At 57.8% G+C, this 15,866-nt stretch overlaps 1 protein-coding gene across 9 annotated transcripts in view; it reads right to left on the bottom strand.

The window, feature by feature from the left end:
- WNT7B (Wnt family member 7B) overlaps window positions 1–15,866 on the bottom strand; it is a 120,766-nt gene that overhangs the window by 24,618 nt on the left and 80,282 nt on the right. The window contains exon 5 of one of the 9 annotated variants that reach the window (XM_060166902.1): window positions 9,798–10,048. The exons of the other annotated variants lie outside the window; for them this stretch is intronic. Coding sequence (XP_060022885.1) covers window positions 9,880–10,048 — 169 coding nt within the window. The 3' untranslated portion in view covers window positions 9,798–9,879. Of the gene's footprint in view, window positions 1–9,797; window positions 10,049–15,866 lie in introns of those variants that run through there. 9 annotated transcript variants of the gene reach the window in all.

The following is a 15,866-nucleotide window of genomic DNA, read 5'->3' as shown; positions in this document are numbered from 1 at the left end:
GCCCCCAGCCCGTGCTCTTCTCATTGATTCTTCGCCTCTTTATGTGTACGGCGAAGCCTAAAGACCTGTCAGTCAAGGCAAGAGGATTAGCCTCACCCATGTGAAGGGAAAATTGGGAAGGAAAAAAAAAAAAATCCTTGTCTGAACTTGAAAATGAAAATGCTGATGTGGTTTTTATTCCAGAAACATATCTTACTGATTAAGAGCATGGAGAGCTCCCGGCTCGTGGGTGGGCCAGCCGTCGTTGGCCTCCCGGCTCTCCAGGGCCAGGCCCGGCTCGCCACCCGCAGCGTAGCAGAGGCAGAAGACGGCGCGGACGCTCCCAGCGCAAACCTTTGCTGACGGGATAGCCGTGCGTGCATGCACGCGGGCACACACAGGGCGTTAAAACGGACCCGCTAAGACAAGGCAGGTTCCTTCACTAAGCTTGTTTAGCTTTACATCAGGGGGACGGAAAGGCATCAGGTCACCCTGGAAGGAGCGTGGACTTGGAGTCGCGTAGGGCTGGTCTAACCCAGGGCTGCCGCTCATTAGCTGAGTGACCCTGGGCAAGTGACAAACTCCTTGTGCCCTAGTCTCACCATCTGTAAAACGAAGATCGTGGCACCTGCTTTGTTGAGGTTGATGAGATAACGCAAGGGCCGCCATCAGCACCTGCCCACACAGAACAGATGCCCCGCGAGCGGCCACCATCCCAGTGCCAAGGTGGTGGCATGGGGGACACTCCTCCCACCCTCAGCCACCTGAGGCCACTGCCTCCTCCAGGCAGCCTTTCTCTCCCAGGGTTCTCTGCTGTGGGTTTGAGCTGCAGGAGAGGCCTTGGCCCCGGCGGCCTCAGTTTCCGTGACTGTGAAATGGGGCCGACACCTCTGCACACTTCGACCACACAGGGCTTGCGGCTTGGCGTGACCGCAGAGGCTGCTGCCAGGAAGGCAGCCTTCGCCAAGGGCTGGCTTCCTCCCGGCCAGGCGCAGCTGGGTTGGGTTACAGAGCGATGGCGGCGATCGATAATGCTGGACCTGGGGTGACTTGGGTATTTTTCCCAGGTACCGCGGACGACGACTCACGCTCGGTAAGTCAACATTCCACCGTCATCAGACCCAGGAGACACTTCAGCAGCCTCACGGGGGTTCAGGTTTCACAACTTCGGTGTCTGAACGTGAGGTCCTTGAGTCACCCAGAGATTCCACACCTCGGAAGATGTTTCCGTGGAGCCTTTGTTCCCAGAGTCCTGCGCAGACAGGGTTTTCTCTGAGGCGTTTAGCTGACACTTAGAGGGTTTCCAGCTGCAGTCTCTTCCCAGCAGTTAATATCCTGTAAATCATACATCTGCCCGGGACCCCAGCTCCCGAGGCCCGAGGCCCCTCCTCAGCCCCTCCTCTTCCTGTGCTCTTGGTGCTCCCAGCTGCTCCCCTTCCCTCGCTTCCTCTCTGTTTTCTTCTGCTTCTTTCTGGGGTCCCTGCCCACCTCCGCCCCCCTTTCTCAGCTCTGGGCCTTGATGCTAGACGCACTCACTTCTCGCCCCCCCTCCCCCCATGGGGCGCAGGGCCCGACTGGCATTGGACAGTGGAGGGGACGAGCCACGACCCAGAGGAGGGGCGGGTCCTGGGGGGAGCACGGAGACATGGCGCGGGATACGAGGCACCACAGGCGTCCCAAGCCACCCACGGCCCTGTCACCGCTCGCCAGGGGCTGAGCCCCAGGGAACACGTGGTTTGGCTCCAGAAGGTGTGCGAACTGCACTCTCCTGTGGAGTGCCCCCAGCTCCAGCCTCCTACCCTGGTGCCGCGTGGCGGGAGGAGCAGATCCAGGGACGAGAGTGCCCTGCGGGTGCCCAGAGCGGGCTCCCTCCTCCTGTGACCACGTGCAATCACCTGGTCCCCACTCAACGGTGGTCACCAAGTGCCCTGTGCACGCCGACCAGGTCCCTGCCCTCCCGGAGCTGATGTCCAGGGGGCGGAGCCCAGTACCAGTAAGTTACAGGACAACAGATCTTGGTGACGGGGCCGAGAAGGGAGGGAGGACTGGGACCCTGTTTGCAGCATCAGGGCGCATGTGCACCCTCACCGCACAGCGGAGGGATCAGAGCCCCGGTCCTGGCACCAAATCCTCACCGATGTGAACCTCAGCCCCTTCCTTCCTAGCTGTGTGGCCTTGGGCAAATTGGTCAACCTCTCGGGGCTTCCGTTTCCTTCTCTGTAAAACAGAGCTGCTCTTAGTAACGACTTCTTGGGGCTGCTCTGAAGGCTCAGTGAGCTGACATGCACACAGCAGCTCAGGGCAGCGCCGGGCCCGTAACGCTTTCCATCCAGGGCCGCGGGCCAGGAAAGAAGAAACACAGGGGCTTTAAGAGTCGAATCCAATGGAGGCAGGTGGAGGGGTTCCAGAAAGAGCCGGCTTCCCAGCCGGGGGAGACCTAGTATGGCCGAGAGGTGATCCTGCACTGCCCTCTGGGGGTCGCCCCCGCAGGAGGGAGGCCGCTGTGCCACTGGGCCACAGCAGCCCGGCACCCGGACCACCACCCCTGCCCCGTCACCCCGGCGCTCCCCACGGGGTTGCCGCTGCCCCTCCCTCCTTCCCCGCAGCCCCCGGCTCACCACACGCTCCTGCTACTTCCGCAGTAGTGCCTGGACACCTTCCCGCCAAGAGATGGTCCTGGCAGCCCTGGCTTGGCCTCCGCCGCCCCTCGTCCGGGGACGATGGTGAGGACAAGAGCTGGCGCCCGTGCAGTGCTTCTTGTTCACCAGGCGCCATCCTGAGAACGTGATCACACACCACGTTTAACCCTCAGCAGTCTCTCAGGTGGTGCCTTTATTATTCCCATTTTACAGATGAGGAAACTGAGGCTCAGGGAGCAACTCCAGAGACCCGCTCGGCCTTTCCCTTCCACAGGCACGGCCTGGAGCTTGTCACTGACAACAAGCGCATCCTGTTCCAGGTGCCCCAAAGCCCACTGCCTCCCACGGTCCTCCAGCTCCCCCAGAACGCTCTGTGGCCTCACTTCCACACCCTTGTCCGTGCTCTTCATTTTCATCACACTCCCGCACACCCTCAACCCCTGCCCCTCTCCCGCGGGGAATTCTTTTCTGGCATAATGCCAATCCTGGCTAAATCCGACCTCCTTCCTGCTCCATGGCTACAGCTTCCGGGGGGGGGGGGGAGCACTTGCCCTGCAGCCGGGTAACGCAGGTGTGACCCTGTCCCCGACGCCTTAGCGTCTCTAGCCACGGGCCACACCCCTGCCGCCTGCGCCCCTTGTTCCAGTCTCTGCCCCGTGCGCCACCCTGGCCTCAGCTCGGGGTCTTCTTTCCCAGCTCCAGAAACAGCAGCAACCGGAAGACACCTGTTACAGCCGCCGAAAACCTTCACGCCCCTCACGGTGATGGGCGCTCAGACCTCCTCGGATGTGCCCGCGGCTCCGGCCGGTTCCCTAGCCCTTTCTCCTCCCTCATCACTGCTTCTGGCCACCTCCTTTGCTGGCTTGTTCTTGTCTCCCAGCCCATAAAGCCGGGAGCTCTCCAGGGTATAGACGGTGGCATTTCTCTCTTAAGCATCTACTCACTCCTTGGAAATCTATCCAGGTTCAAAGCTTTAAATACCAGTTGTGCTCTGACAACCTCCAAATATGTCCGGCCCAGACCCTGCCCCCTGAGCTCCAGACCCTGCACCCAGACCCCTACTTGGTGTCGCACTTCTCACCGCCTCCTAGTCTAAGCCACCGCGGAGCGCCGTTGCTCTTTGGGCTGGTTGGGATTGCCTGCTCGTGTCACTCTTCCACCAACAGTCCCCTAAGACTTGCATCTCGCTCAGGGCACAGCCGAGCGTTACGGGGGTCGACAGGGCTGCCCTGTGCTGACTTCCGTTCCTCCAGCTCCCCTCCAGCCCCGCAGTCTCCCAGGTGCTCCTTCCGCAAGCCCACTCTCTCCTGCCTCAGGGCCTTTGCACCTGACATCCCCTTTGCCTAGACACTCCTCCCTCAGCTGTCCACCCAGCTCACTGCCTCACCTTCTCCTAGTCTTTGCTACAATGTCACCTTCTCGGTGACACTACAACTTGGCCCCTTCTCCACAGTAGCCCCCCTCCTTCCCTGCTTTATGCTCGTCTCCACTTACAGCCATCCAGCCGGCCTGGCGTCGGTTCCGTGGATTCTTGGATCCATGAGGGCAAGGATTTCTCCCTCTCTACTCACTGCTCCACACCCCGTGCCCAGAACAGCATTGGCACACGGCAGGTGCCCATGACGTGTCCACCAAGTGAATAGCACAAGGACGGCCCTTTGCCCCTTGCTCAGAACCAGGCATCCCAACAGGAAGGTGCCAAGGACAGGTTCTCTCCGGTGCCGGGGAAGCCCAACCCCACCCCCTAACCCTTCAGCCTTCAAGTGGCTTCAAGTGAGGCTGGGTGGGCTAGAGTCACACTCGGTGTTTCATCCAGGGCTCGAGCAGGTGGCCTGACCCTTGTGCCCCGCATGCTCAGTGGGTCGGCGTCACAGCCAGATTAGCTCGCCGTTCAACCCCGGCTGCCACATTCTCGTGACAGTTACAGGCGGGGGAGGTTCAGCAGCCCCAGTCTCAGACTTGGACTCAGACCTCTGGGCGTCCCCGCTACACACACACGCACACACATGCGCACACTATGTAGGGAGCCAGGTGGCCTCAACTTTGCTAATAACTCCTCATGGCCCTGGCGTCAGACTGGAGCCTAGAGAGTCAGCGCTGGCCGGCCCTTCCCGTCGAGACAATCTTGCCTAGCATCTTACATCACAAGCAAGGACCCTGCCCAGAGAGAGGATGCGGTTTGCATCACCTTTGACTCCCGATTGGCAGTGTTGCTCTACCGTGCCACGTTTAGACGTGGTGAGGGAGAGTGCCACGTCCCAGGCCAAGCAGCAGCCTCAGGAACTACCTCCCCACAGTGGGCATGGATAAAAGGGGCGCCCCGGTCTCTGTGTGCACCGAACCGGACGACCGACGGGAAGTGCCCACAGCACAGCGGCTTCTCAGGAACAGGAGTGGTGACGACCATGGCTGCTGCTCCCATAATTCTAGCTCGGCTTGAGGCACCTTGAACTACAGTAAGCCTCTCAACCGGCTGTTATTTTATCCTGCCCTCACCTGGGTAGATTGGTTCTCACCGTTCCCCCTGGCCTGTCGCACCTCGGACCTTTCTTGCTGGGGCATCAGTCTGTTTCTCCAACTTAGGAGAAAACTGCTCTCTGCTCACCAACCAGAACCAGAACTTGGGGTTCCCGGCTCTCTCGGTGAACACCAGGCTCTTGCTGTCTGTGTGAGTGAAGCCCCCAGTCCTCCTTACCAGGAAGCTCTCTCTGGCTGGCTTGCCTCCGTCCAGGTAACGTGTCCTTCCCTGACCAGCCCAGGTGCGAAACAACCTGTGTCAAATCACATTTCACTCTCTTTCTGCTGAAACCTCTGTCTGTAAGTTGTTATCCCTTGGGAGGTGTGGGGAGGACTTGTCATCAGGAGAGGGCTGGCGTTTTGTCCGGCTTTGCATGGGGTCGCACACCCAGCAAGAAGGAGGCGGCCAAAACTTGGTTTAAAAAGACGGAGACCTTTTGCTCCTGGCCAAGATGAAGTAATGGGCTATTTTTACCACCACATGAGCCAACCAAAAGAACCAGACAGAAAATATTAAATAGCAGTTTTCAAGACCCTGGACATCAGGCAATGAAATGAAGTGACCCCTGAGAGACAGGAAGCAAGGTGAGCTCTACAATACGCCCAGCTTTCTGCCTTGAGAGAGTTCCCAGGCCACAGTACAGGGAAGGGGAACCCAGGCAGATACCAGGAATTGGCCTGAGGTCCAAAAATGGAGCTGAGAGTCCAGGAGAACCAAGGCGGCTGGAATTGACAGGGCTTAGTATCAGAGAAGAGAGAGCTGCACAGAGAGACAGCCCTTGAGATGTGCATAGGGTCCCCCTCAAGTATTCCCCAGAGGACTGATCCCTGCATGTGTGTGTGAGGAATTATCCTAACGGATTAAAGGAAACAGTGCCCAGTGCTCTCATAGGGCTGGGATCAATGCCTGTTCCCACCAGCTAGACTGGAAGAAAAATAATTCTGGTGAGTGAGACATTTGGGGGAAGAGGGTAGAGGACTCAGAAAGGTAGTGGAGAATAATTATCCCTAGACTGAGTCCTTACCCAGACTTACCTAATATATGGTGAAAAGCAAGACCCAAAGGATCAAGCTGAGTCCAAGTAACTTAGCTGCATCCCAGATCACAGTTCAAGAATGTTTACTGAGATACAGTACTATCTAGTGCCCCCAAAGGTAAATTTTTACAAATGTCAAGCATTCAACCAAAGATTATGAGGCATGCAAAGAAGCAGGCAGCATGATACATAATGAGGAAATAACTAATCGATCAAAATTGACCCAGAATAGACACACATGTTAGAATTAGCGGAGAAGGACATCCTAACTGTATTCTTCTGCAAGCTCAAATAATAGAGTAGAGATATGGAGGATTAAAAAGAGACCCAAATCAAACTTCATCAAAAACTACAATGCACGAGATAAAAAATACAGCGGATGGAATGAACAGAAGATTAAGAGATCACAGAAAAGATGAATGAACTTGAAGACGTAGCAATAGAAACTATCCACAATGAAACACACAGAGGAAAAAGGATCCCCCAATGAAACAAGCATCAGTGAGCTTGGGTCAACTTCAAGCAACCTAATATATGAGTAATTAGAGTCCCTGAAGGTGAGCAGGCAGGGAACAGAAAAACTATTTGAAGAAATAATGACCAAAAATTTTCCAAAATGATGAAAGCTATAAACCCACAGATCCAAGAGCTCAACAAACTCCAAGCACAAGAAGCATGAAGAAAAACAAGACACATCATAACCAAATTGCTCAAAAACAGTGATAAGGATAAAAATCTTAAAAGCAGCCAGAGGGGGGGAAATATATTACACAGAGAGGAAGAAAATAAGAATGATAGCAGATTTCTTGTCAGAAACAATGCAAGTGAGAAGACAGTGAAGCAACACCTTTAAACTACTAGAAGAAAACTATCAACCTATACCTATCTCTAAAACAAAAATACCTTTCAAAAGCAAAAGTGAAATAATGACACTATCAAACACACAAAAGAAGGAAAAGCTTCATCAGCAGGACACTTGCCCCACAAGAAATGTTAAAGTCCTTCAGGCAGAGGAGAAATAATACCAGCTGGAAACGTGGGTCTAACAAAGGAATTAAGAACACTGGAAATGGTATCTACATAGGTAAGTATGTAACACTTTTTAAAAATTTGAATCTCTTTAGAAGATAATTGAAAAGCCTAAAACTATAAAACTTTAGAAGAAGACCTTTGTGATCTTGGGTTAGACAAAGATTTCTTAGATATGACACCAAAAGCGTGATTCATTGAGACACATTGATAAATTTGACTTTATAAAAATTAAGCTTTTTTGATCTTTGAAAGACATTGTTATGAGAATAAAAAGGTAAGCCACCAGCTGGGAGAAAATACTTTCAAAGCAATATCTGATGAAGGACTTGTATCCAGAATATACAAAGGATTCTCAAAACCCGTAATAAGAAAACAAACAACCCCATTTTTTAAGTGGACAAAATATTTGAACAACATTTCTCCAAAGAAGATATATGAAGGGCAAATAAGCACATGGAAAGATGCTCAATATTATTATTCATTAGGGAAATGCAGAGTAAAATCTCAGTGAGGGTCCCCACACATCTATCTGAACGGCTAAAATTAGGAAGACGGACAATAGCAAGTGTTGGTGAGAATGTGGAGAAACTAGAACTCTCACCCACTCCCGGTAGCAACGAATATAAAACGGTACAAGCACTTTGGGAAACAGTGTGGCAATTTCTTCAAAAGTTAAACATACACCTACCTTAGGATCCAGTCATTCCACTCCTGTGTTTATCCAAGGGAAATGAAAACACAGCTCCATACAGAGACTTGTATATGAATATTCACAGCAACTTTATTTGTCACCCCAAACTGGACCCAAGCAAACGTCTATCAGCCCGTGAATGGGAAAACAAATGATGGTATAGACACTGAACGATAAAAAGAAACTCACTGTCAACTTGGCATACAACATAGATGAATCTCAGAATCGTTCTACGGAGTGTACAAACCCAGACGAAAAGAGAACATACTGTATAATTCTATTTACCTAAAATCCCAGGAAATACAAGCTAATGTCTAGTGGCAGAAGGCAGATGAGTGGTTGCCTGGGGACAGGGTTGGGGTGAGAGGGGCAGGAGGGAAGGGTTGATTACAAAGAGACACTTGGGGATAACGGATTTGGTCATTACCTGGATTTTGTGATGGTGGTTTCAAGGGTGCACACGTGTCAGACGTATCAAATTGTACACTTTAAACATGTGCAGTTAATTGTCCAACAATGATACCTCAGTCAAGCTGCTTTTAAGAAAAGAGCAAGAGGAATGTTCCAGAAGTGAGGCCCCTTCCTCCCCGTGGCCACAACTCGAAGGTACTTGATGATGGAGAGCTGACCCAGAATCTGAATCACCGTCCCAGGGCTCATCAGAAAACCAGAGGTTCTGACCTTTCACTCGTCCCCTTCCCTTCTGCAAATTGGCTTCACTCAGGAATTTCTCAGGCAGAATCCCCCAACCCCAGGAGGGTCTCCCTTGCCCAGTCAGAACCCCCATCCCCACCGCACGTGCACACTCGGAGCCCCTGGGCCCAGGGGGAGAAGCTAAACAGTGTCCCCAGAGGAGCAGCTCGGGAGCTGTGCTTCTGCCGATCTGTGGGCCAGTGGACCCCTTTCACACGTGTGCCCTGGGGCCCTGGAGGCTCTGCCCTCCACGCTGGACCGGCCGTCCTGAGGCTATGTGTCTGTGGCCAAGGCGCTCACCCACCTGCCGGTGGAGAAAAATGGGACGTATGTGCAGGTGGGTATTTTCTATCAAAGCACCAGCATGCAAACGCACAGACTCAACCACAGAAGAGGTGGCACGGGGGAAACACATGGTTCAGTCTTACCGCAGGCAGGCCCACACACCTGCTGACCCTCAGTCCCCCACCTGTAAGATGGGGGTGAGCTTTGGACTCCAGGAAGTCCAGCCCCTGGGACGGAGGCTGCGAGCGTAGCCATTATTGCCTGATTCACAGCGTGACCTGGGTGTTCGCCGCCTCTCACCACGGTGATCGGGTGCGGCTCTGGCCACTGGTTTGTCACTGGCCCTGCCTCTTCCTAGCCCACCTGTCAGATGCAAACAATAGCACTGACCTCCAGGAGGCACTGTGAAGGGCGGGTGGGATCGGGCCTGTCCATCGCGCATCACAGTGGCTGGCACGACTTTTAAGCCACACCTGGCTTTTTGCCCTCTGCCAGGACCAGGCTTCAGGGGACCTCTTTCTGCCAGCTCCAGTTCTCTCTCCAGGCCTTGCAAGGGCCTGTGGCCCCCCCTGCTCTGGAGGGGTCCCAGGGGGAGGGAGGGAGGGAGGGAAGATTCAGGATGCCACCTTCCCCTTCCATTCAGAGACTGTTCCCATGGCAACCCTAGCCTGTGAAGCCCCACGGGTGTTTCTGCACCAAGCATTGAAGACGACACTTGGCCAGCCTTGCTGCCACTCCTAGCCCATCTCTCAAAGGCACACAGTGATCCTGCCTCCCCTTGGAATATTCGGACACGTTTGAACAGAATCGCTTCCAACGGTGACGTCCTCAAAGCCAGCACTGATGCACAAAGACTCCCCGCCCGCCCCCCCACCCACAAAGCTACCCACAGGGTCTTTTTGCAGAAAAGACTCCGAACTCCCTTCAAGATCAGACGTGCTTCTGGGATCCCGCCTGCCCCAGCAGGACAGATTGCCTTGCTGAGTCGATCAGGTTCTAATTAGCGCTAATTAGTGCTGCGGCAATCTGGGAGACAAATCACTGGTAGCCAAGTCGCCCTCTGGATCAGAACATCAAAGGGAATTGAAGATAAGCTGATGCTCTGCTGAAATGCACGGGTGTTTTCTGGCCCTTCTGGCTGGGCGACCTTGGACTGGTGGCATCTGCAGAACGGGCTGTGGGGAGGATGGGGGGAAGTGGGTCTCTCGGTGGCTGGGTCCTGGCCCCCTGCTCTTCCCGAGGGGATGCCACCTCAATGTGGGTGCAAGGCAGGGGCGTCCACCAGGCAGGACGCAGAGGCGAACGCAGGGCAGACCAGTGGTGCCTTCTTGAGGACACTCGCCACACAGCTGAGAAGACACGGCTGCCGTCAGGGCGGTTCACCGAGTCCCTTCCATGTGCCAGGCCCGAGCTGGGGCTGGGGGCCCACCGGTGGTACGAGAGAGGGACTGCCACCCTCGGGGAGCCCTCAGCCTGGGGGAGGTCAGGATGCCTGGAGTCTTGGGGCAAAACGGGCCCCTTATGGAAGAAGAGACAGCAGAGGAGCTGAGGGGGGGTGGGTGCTGGAGAGATGGGCAGGTGGCTCCCCATGGGGAGGGGAAGGGAGACCAAGCAAAGGCCCGGAGCAGCTAGCGTGCGGACCACCACCCGACCTCCAGGTCAGAGAGGGGCTGCGCTGAGACGCTGCCCTGCCCCGTCTTCCCCAAGTGCTCTGGGTCCTGGGCCCAACCCGCCCACTTCCCGGATGGGGTAACAAGCGTCTGCCGAGCTGCACTGAGCCTGGCGGGGAGTGTGGGGTGGGCGGCGGGCAGGGATGGGCGTGACCAGAGCCCAGACCCCGGGACTTCGGCTCCGTGGTCTCCCCACGACTTGAGGTCACAGATGGACTTGGCCTCCACCCAGGGGGCTCTCTTCTGAAAAGCCTGATGGATTTCTCTTGGGTTTCATATCGGTGTTCTGAAAACAGTTGGCCCTGGAGGCAGAGGGAGTCTCTGGAGACATGTGGCGTCTAGAGATAAGACAGGACACTTGGACGAGCCCTCAGTCCTCTTCCAAAGAAGGCCGCTTGTAGGCCAGGAGGACGGCTCTGGGAGGGCTGGGGAGGATTCCTTGGGGTGGGGCTGCTCCTCGTGACGCAGGGGGGCAGGTGAAGCCACCTCCCGACTCCACGGAACCGGTTTAGGAGCGATGGCTTCCTGAGGCCCTGGGAACAGCCTGGAAGGGACCCGGTGACAGAGGCCATTGCGGGAAGTGGGCCCCGTGGGTCCAGCCACCGGCCGTGACTTCCTGTGTCCAGGCCCCAGAGCACCCCTGCCGGCTTTGGCAGTGGCCAAACCCCAGAGGAGGAGCAGAGGAGGCGGCCGGGCAGCGGGGAGATAGTTTCTTCACTCAGAGCCCGGCGGCACCGTGACCCGCCCAGGTCTGGCCCCGGGAGGCGGCAGAGCTGGCCTGGTTTGCTGGCCACCCCTCTTCTTGGGGACAGTCTTGCTTTCACACCACGGTTTGTGGGGCAGGAACAGGGTCAGGGGCTGGAGTGAGCTCCATCTGTATTCATCAGCTTCCCCTACCGCCTGGCCCCCGTTGGGTGCGGGAGAGAACTTTCTGGCTGCACGCTATGCATTTGGGGAGGAAATGCACAGGACCCATCGATCTCATTGATTTGCTAAGGATCTGGGAAGATGTTTGTCTCCTGCAGGATTTTTTTAAAGCACTGTTTGGCTGGACTTGGGTTTCTTCTTTCCTAATTGAATTCCATTCGTGCAGGAGAGAACAGAAAAAATACTGTGTGACTGCCCCGCCCCTCCCCCTGCGCAGTTCAGATGAAGCCGAGGAGGGCAATTGCCTGGAAGGGCCTCCTTTCAGGCCCGTGTGAATGAGCCAGAGCAGTTGTGACCCCGGTGCCCGCCCGGGACAGGACAGGTGGCCGGGGGACGATACCCACAGGCCCCTGGGCATCCCTCAGGGGTGATGGCAGGCGCTGAGGATGGGGGCGTGGTGCTGGGGACCACCCCAGGGAGAGAATGCTGGAGGTGGCACAGGGTCCTGGGGGGCAGGGCCCCGCCTCCCCTCCACCCCGGGCCCAGGGGACCCCCGCTGAATGCAGACGGACGCCCGGGACCCTGTTCAGAGCGTGGCAGCCACGTATGTCCCGGTGGGTGGAAGCCCCTGCCGGCACCAAGGCACCGGTGAGGGCTGGTGCCGCGTTCTGTTTGGGTTTGGGTTTCTCGTGCTGAAGCCAGTGAAGCGAGGGAGGCCTCTGCTTGAGCTCGACCGCCTGGCGGCTCCCAGACCGCTGCCCTGTCCCCGCACTCCCTGCGGACCCTGCGACGGCGACAGGTGAGGCGCGGGAACAGTGATGGTAACCGGGCCTCTTCCTCACAGCAGCCCTGCCGGGGCACCTCTGCTCCCTTCCCGTAGAGACAGGGAAACCGAGGCCCAGGGAGGCTGAGCCCTGGCCTGCAGGTTGACACGGCCCCGAGGAGGCCGGGCCGGGACCTGAACCCAGGTCTCCCCGCCGCCCTGGCTCTGTGCCTGTCTCTCGCGTGTCCCTGTGCCCAGCCTCACGCCGGCACGTCCCTTGGGGTGGGGGGCCCGGATCACCCAGCTGCCTAGGCTCAGGCTAGCCCCATCCTCCCAGGGCCTGTGCCGTGGACACCTCCCACCTCCGGGCCAGACCTCCATGGTGTCTGTCACATCGTACGGGGATATGTCCATGGTAGACGGTGTCCAGAAGTGCTCAAGATGGGCAAACGGACTAAGGGGGACTCTCACCTCCACCCCAACTCACTGCCACGGCGAGCGCAGGGTCAGACGTCTGCCAACGCCATGCCGCTGGCCTCCGACTTCTCCCCATGCCCGTATCTCACTGCCCCCCAGGCAGGCTGCTCCCGCAGGCGGAACTGACACGAGGCAACGTCATGCAGTGGGAGCCAGCAGGCGCCCCTCCAGACGCAGCCCACACTCCTGAGCCCGGGAGGGGCCCACCCTGCTCTGACTGCTGAGGGTGGGTGAGGGGCACCCCCACACCGGTCCCGGAGACCCCTAGTCCACAGCCCTGCACTGGGGCAGCTTGTAGTCCGGCGGCCGACAGGCTGACCAGTATGTACCTTGTGTTAAGCAAGTTGGCCCAAGTGGCCAGGGAGGCCCTGGGAGCCTGGACGGTGGGTCAGGGGCCCTAGCTCTGGCCTGGGGGTCCAGGCACCATCCCCAGTGCCAACCCGACTAGTGTTTTTTGGCACTAGGCTGAACACCTGTGATGTCCACTGAGCCCCAGCCACCCCACCCTGGGGGAGACAGCGCTACCATTATTAACAGAGAAGAACCCGGGAACAGAGAGGTTAACCAACTTTCCCAAAGTCCCACAGCTCTAAGGGAAAGAGCAGGCTCCGCCCAACACCTGCCAGGCTCCCTGCAGAAGATGGATGGAGAGGGAAAGGACTCCCAGGGCACGAGGGCGGGGAGGGAGGCCCAGGAATGGAGGCTGGGCGGGAGGCGGCTGGTTCGTGTGGGTGTGGGTGCCCATGCCGGGGGCCTGGCCGTGCAGCTGCGGCACGTTGGTCCCGTTCTATAGTCAGAGGGGAGGGAAGGGGGGGCACCTCCACGGGTCCCAGTCACTGGGCCTCATCCCCCTGGGCTCCTCCCCAAAGCCTCCACCTCCCCCCTGCATGCTTGACTTTTACAACCTGCAGAGAGGCCCCCGGCCTCAGCCACGCTGCCATGCCTCCCTCGCTCCTGCGGTGGTCTTCACGTGGCCAAGAACAATAATGTTGTTGAGAATAATTGACACCACCACCACCACTGGGCACGTGGGACATGCCAGGCCCTGTGCAGGGAGGTGCACGCCCGGGCTCGCTGCCGTCTGCCCGCTCCGGGCCGGTCATGCCCCGAAATCTCCTGGTGTTGCCTCAAGTGAGCCCTGGGGTCGGTCTTTGCGCACCTTTTCTCTACCTACAGCAGCCTTACCCCTATTTTGCAGATGATAAAGTGAGGCACAGAGAGGGTAAGAAACTTGCCCAGGGCCGCAGTGCTGGCAAGTGTCAGAGATCCAAACTCCTAACAGGTCTCGGGAGCCGCCGCTCTGTGCCAGGCGCCAGGATGGGGCGATGAGCCGGTGTCTGTTCTCAGCTACCAGGGACCGGCCGAAGTATTCTGTGCATGCAGCCAGCCCGAGCCTCCCTCTGTCCTCGGGGTGCCCTGAAAACCCTCCTTCCCCTGGGGAGCAGCGCCCCCAGCCCCCCTGCGACGGCCCAGGTATGTGGCACTGCTCAGACCGGCCCTTCCCTGGGCAGAGTGGCCTGCAGCCTGGGGACACTTCCTCACCAAGCCGTGGGCACCCGCCAGACCCTGGGCCCAGCTGCTCTGTAATTTCGGGTGTAGCTGGGCATGTGTGTGTTATTGGGTGATACTTAAATCGTAACCTTTTCAAACGCAAGCCCAAGTAAGTACATACTTGGGAACCATAATTCCAAGCTTGGAGGCATCGCTTGAGGCCAACGGGGAGCGTGGCGTCATGACCGCTAACCGGGTCCTTTGGTGTCCTCGGGTTTGACGACATCTGTGTCCGTCAGGAGGGAACTCCTGAGACCAGTACCTGTCCAGCCCGAGGTCCGGCCCACACCACTTTACAGCAGGGTCCGGCGGGATGCCCAAAACGAAGCTCCCACACCAGTGCCTGGTCACTGGGTCTCTGCGGCCAGACGCTGGACGCAAGTGAAGCTTCATCCTCCACGAGCCCGGAGGAGCTCCATCCTCCACGAGCCCGGAGGAGCGTGATGCTCAGCGGCCTTTGCCATCAAAGGCTCAAGCGAGTGCACCTCGGAGCCAGGGGCTGGGGGTGGGGTGGCGGGTATGGCTGCCTTGGCCCCAGACCAAGCCCTAGAGAGAGCGCACGGTATCCTGATGGGGGACACGGTGCAAGGCCCTCGCGGCAGGAACGGCAGGGAGAGCGTGGCTATGCCACGTTCAGGAAGAGTGTGAGGAAACTGACACTGGGCTCCCGTCCACCACATTCTGTGGGCAATGGGGAGCCATGGGAGGTGTTGGAGGGAGCAGAACGTGTTTTAGGAAAAGTGCAGACAACCCATAAACCTTAGCAGGTTACAAGGTTGCTCCTACCCTTATCTCAGGGCATGGAGGTCAAGGGCACGGCTCTGGAGCCAGACTGCCCTTCACCCAGAAGACCCTGGGAAAACCATGGCACCACAATGGCCTCACATGTGTTCATTGCACGATGGGGTGACCTCAGTGAGATGCTCCTGATGGGGGGAGGATGGACTCCCGGGGCCAGAACAGAGGCCCAGGCCACGTCCCCAGCATAAGGCCCTCCCGAGAGGCCACCAGGAGGTGGCTGTCACTGCCCCTGTCATTGACACCCTGGAGAGAATGGCCTGGCTACAAGCAGGGCAGGGGGTGCTTAGCAATTTCTGGAAAGGTGATTTAGTGCCAAGAGGCTCTGACTGGGAGTCTGGACCCGATCCTCAGTCCTGCCCCAGCTCCAGCTGTGGTGTCATGGAAGCTCCCCTCCCAACACTACTCCCCCCTCCCTGGAGCACCCTGCCTCGGTTTCCCCGGGCTCTGCAATCCCAGGCTTCCTTCAGGGTTGGGTTCAAGCACCCTCTCCCTCTGCCACCTTCCTGGACCCGTCGGGCAGCCTCTTCACCCCAGGATCCTGTGCTGGCCCGTCTGCTCGGTGGGTCCTGGAGCCCCAGGGAAGCCAGCAGTAGGCCCCACCGGGTCTTGCAGTCTGAGCGCTGCCGCGGGAAGTCAGCTTGGGGTGCACATCTCCTAACTACCCCCCGTGGAGCCCCCTCCTGCGAGGAGGCCGAGCAGGGCCCTGGGACACGGCTGAGGGCGACGTCAGGCAGAGGGACGGGCACGCCTGTCCACAGCCCTGCTCGCCAGGCCCCTCAGCCCCCTGGCTGCCCCGTTCCTCAGGCTCACCCTTCACGGTGTCCCCTCTGTCCCTGACTGTCCCCGCTGCCACCACCACCTGCC

The sequence above is a fragment of the Lagenorhynchus albirostris genome, chromosome 11 (assembly GCF_949774975.1).
Source record: "Lagenorhynchus albirostris chromosome 11, mLagAlb1.1, whole genome shotgun sequence".
Classification (NCBI taxonomy): domain Eukaryota; kingdom Metazoa; phylum Chordata; class Mammalia; order Artiodactyla; family Delphinidae; genus Lagenorhynchus; species Lagenorhynchus albirostris.
This window is presented reverse-complemented; position numbering and strand designations above follow the sequence as displayed.